The 2,706-nt window shown below is 47.3% G+C and overlaps 1 protein-coding gene across 1 annotated transcript; it reads right to left on the minus strand.

Moving 5' to 3' along the window:
- Positions 1–1,584: 1,584 nt before the first annotated feature.
- MAFB (v-maf avian musculoaponeurotic fibrosarcoma oncogene homolog B) lies at positions 1,585–2,700 on the minus strand. The gene has a single exon (XM_010133504.1). The coding sequence runs from the start codon at positions 2,558–2,560 to the stop codon at positions 1,625–1,627; it is 936 nt and encodes a 311-aa protein (XP_010131806.1). The 5' UTR covers positions 2,561–2,700; the 3' UTR covers positions 1,585–1,624.
- Positions 2,701–2,706: the final 6 nt, after the last annotated feature.

The raw sequence follows: 2,706 nt of genomic DNA on the forward strand, positions 1-2,706 counted from the left end.
AACACTAAACCTTGTAGTTTTCTGTGCTTTTCCAGCCCACTCACCCGCTGCTGCCATTGAGAAACCCAACTTCAGTGGCGACAGCGAGCCCTCGCTGCTCTGGCAGCCTGACTCGGAACCAGGAGGGGGTTGGTGGGTTTGGGTTTGTTGGTTTTTTTTTCTTTATATACCGAAAAAATCAAGGGGCAGGTTTTTTTCTGGTATCTCGCTTCCTGAGTGTACAATCAGAAGGGAAACTACATGGCCAAGCCTCACCACTCCAGGCTGGGAATTGTCCTGAAGGAAAGAGCTTTGCTGCCACTTTAAAGCATGGAGGAGGCTCTAGTGACCGAGGAGAGTTTTTCCCTGTTAAGTTTAGGTTTGTTAATGTCATTCAGGCGTTTTTGCTTCTGCCCCAACAAACAACAACCAAAATGAAAACTAAAAAAAAAAAACAAAAACAACTTAAAAGTGCACCAGATATACAAAGTTGGGTTTTTTTCTAATGCAAAATGCCCATAACTTTTCCTTTAAGTATCTCTTTAATACCAAAAAACCGTATAACCAGCCTGCTGAAATGTTATTTTGTTTTTGTGTGGTTTTTTTTTTTACCAGATATACAAAGTTGGGTTTTTTTCTAATGCAAAATGCCCATAACTTTTCCTTTAAGTATCTCTTTAATACCAAAAAACCGTATAACCAGCCTGCTGAAATGTTATTTTGTTTTTGTGTGGTTTTTTTTTTTTCTCCTGTGCGGTTTGAAGTAGCAGATATTTACAAGCTAACAACCATAAAAGAAAATAAGAGAGCAAAAACCAACGAACAAAACTGCACAAGCAGTGAAAACTTTCAATAACTTGTGATGCTTTTCTTATTGATGAAACAAAACAACAACAGAAATCTATGGTCGATGATCAACATGCTATAGTTAAACAAGAAAATGGTACAAAATAGAAATTATTACCATACATGTCCAGCATGCAGGATTAATATTTTTAATGCAGATTTTCGTATTTTTCTATATAATCAAGCAGGCAATAAAACTGATGAGTTTTTTTTCTTTCTTTCATTCTTTCTTTCCTTTCTTAGATTGAATTGTCCCATCTGAGTCCTGTAACTTATTTCTCAAAGCAGGCAATATATGAAGAGTTTTGCATATATTGTCCTTTTTATTTATTCTCTTTTTCCAAGCAGGTAAATTGTGCATGAGATGGTGCTGGCTCTGTCCTCTCTCTGTCCAAGCAGGCAGTATGTTATAGATGGCTTGTTCATTGTCCTTTTTATTATTATTTTCTTAAAGTCCATCTCGCTCTGCAAGCAAGTGATCTATAAAATGCTTCACTTGTCCTTTTCTCCTCTGCCTCTGTCCCTCTCTCTAACTCGCAAACCAAAGTTGAAAAGTTGCACTTTACCTCTCCCATCCCCACCCCCAGCCTACTTTTCCCACAGCTACTCTAGAAGACTGGATGCTGCAATTAAAAAAAAAAAATCAAGTCTCTATTTTTCTCTCCTTCTTTCTCTCTAGTCAAGCAGACAGATGGATGGAGATGTCAGAGGAGGATGGGAGCAGGGGGGGAAGGTGACAGGGGTCAGGTTTGGGGGTGGGGTTTTTTGTTTGTTTTTTTTAATTATTTTTGTTAAGCACTCACATGAAGAACTCAGGGGAAGACGGGTTGTCACTGGTGGAGCCGGCCTCTCTGAAGCCATTGCTGGCAAGTTTCTCACACTTGAGCTTGTAGGCGTCTCTCTCTCTGGCAAGCCGGGTCACTTCTTGCTTGAGCTGTTCCACCTGCTGAATGAGCTGGGTCTTTTCATTCTCCAGGTGGTGTTTCTGCTGGACACGTTTATACCTGCAGGACTGGGCATAGCCCCTGTTCTTCAAGGTCCTCCTCTTCTGCTTGAGGCGGATCACCTCGTCTTTGGTGAAGCCTCGGAGGTGCCTATTGAGCTCCCTCACGGACATGGAGACCAGCTGGTCATCTGAGAACCGGTCCTCCACGCTGCTGGAGGGGGGATGCTGCTGGTGCGAGTTCTGGAGCTGCTGGGAGGAGCTGGAGGAGGTGGAGGGAGTGGGAGAGGCCTGGTGATGATGATGGTGGTGGTGGTGAGTGTGCCCGCTGCCGGCCAGGTCTTCGTGAGTGACCGCGGTGTACTGGTGGTGGTGTTGGTGATGATGGTGATGGTGGTGGTGGTGGGCCCGGAAGCTCTCGAAGCCTTGCAGCTGCTGGGACACCTGGTGAGACCCAATGAGGGCTTCAACAGCATCCTCTGGGGTGAGGTTCAGTGCCTCGGGGTTCATCTGCTGATAGCTGTTGGCCATCCAGTACAGGTCCTCCAAGTGGGTCTTCTGCTCGGTGGGGCTGAAGCTGGGCGAGGAGGGCACGGAGCTGCAGGGGGTGCTGATGGGGGTGGAGGAGACGGAGCCAGCAGGCTGCAGGCGGGTGCAGTGCCTGCCCGAGCGGTCGTTCCTGCCCAGGGGCTCCTTCTTCACGTCGAACTTCATTAGGTCGAAGTCGTTGACATACTCCATGGCCAGGGGGCTAGTGGGCAGCTCGGCTCCGATGCTGAGCTCTCCGGCCATCGCTGACTTGCGGGCACCTCTCCCGGCGGAGGGGGCTGGAGACCTCACTCCAGCGCGCAGCCTGGCAGAGGGCTGGCCGCGCTCCCTTATTCCAGATCAACTTTGGCTTTGCTTCCTCGCTTCCTTTCCTCTGCTCCCCCCTCCAC

Source organism: Buceros rhinoceros, unplaced genomic scaffold, assembly GCF_000710305.1.
Source record: "Buceros rhinoceros silvestris isolate BGI_N320 unplaced genomic scaffold, ASM71030v1 scaffold34713, whole genome shotgun sequence".
Lineage (NCBI taxonomy): Eukaryota > Metazoa > Chordata > Aves > Bucerotiformes > Bucerotidae > Buceros > Buceros rhinoceros.

Bases quoted from the DNA above. Each gene is read 5' to 3' on its own strand.
- MAFB (XM_010133504.1), bottom strand. From the start codon at position 2,560: ATGGCCGGAGAGCTCAGCATCGGAGCCGAGCTGCCCACTAGCCCCCTG.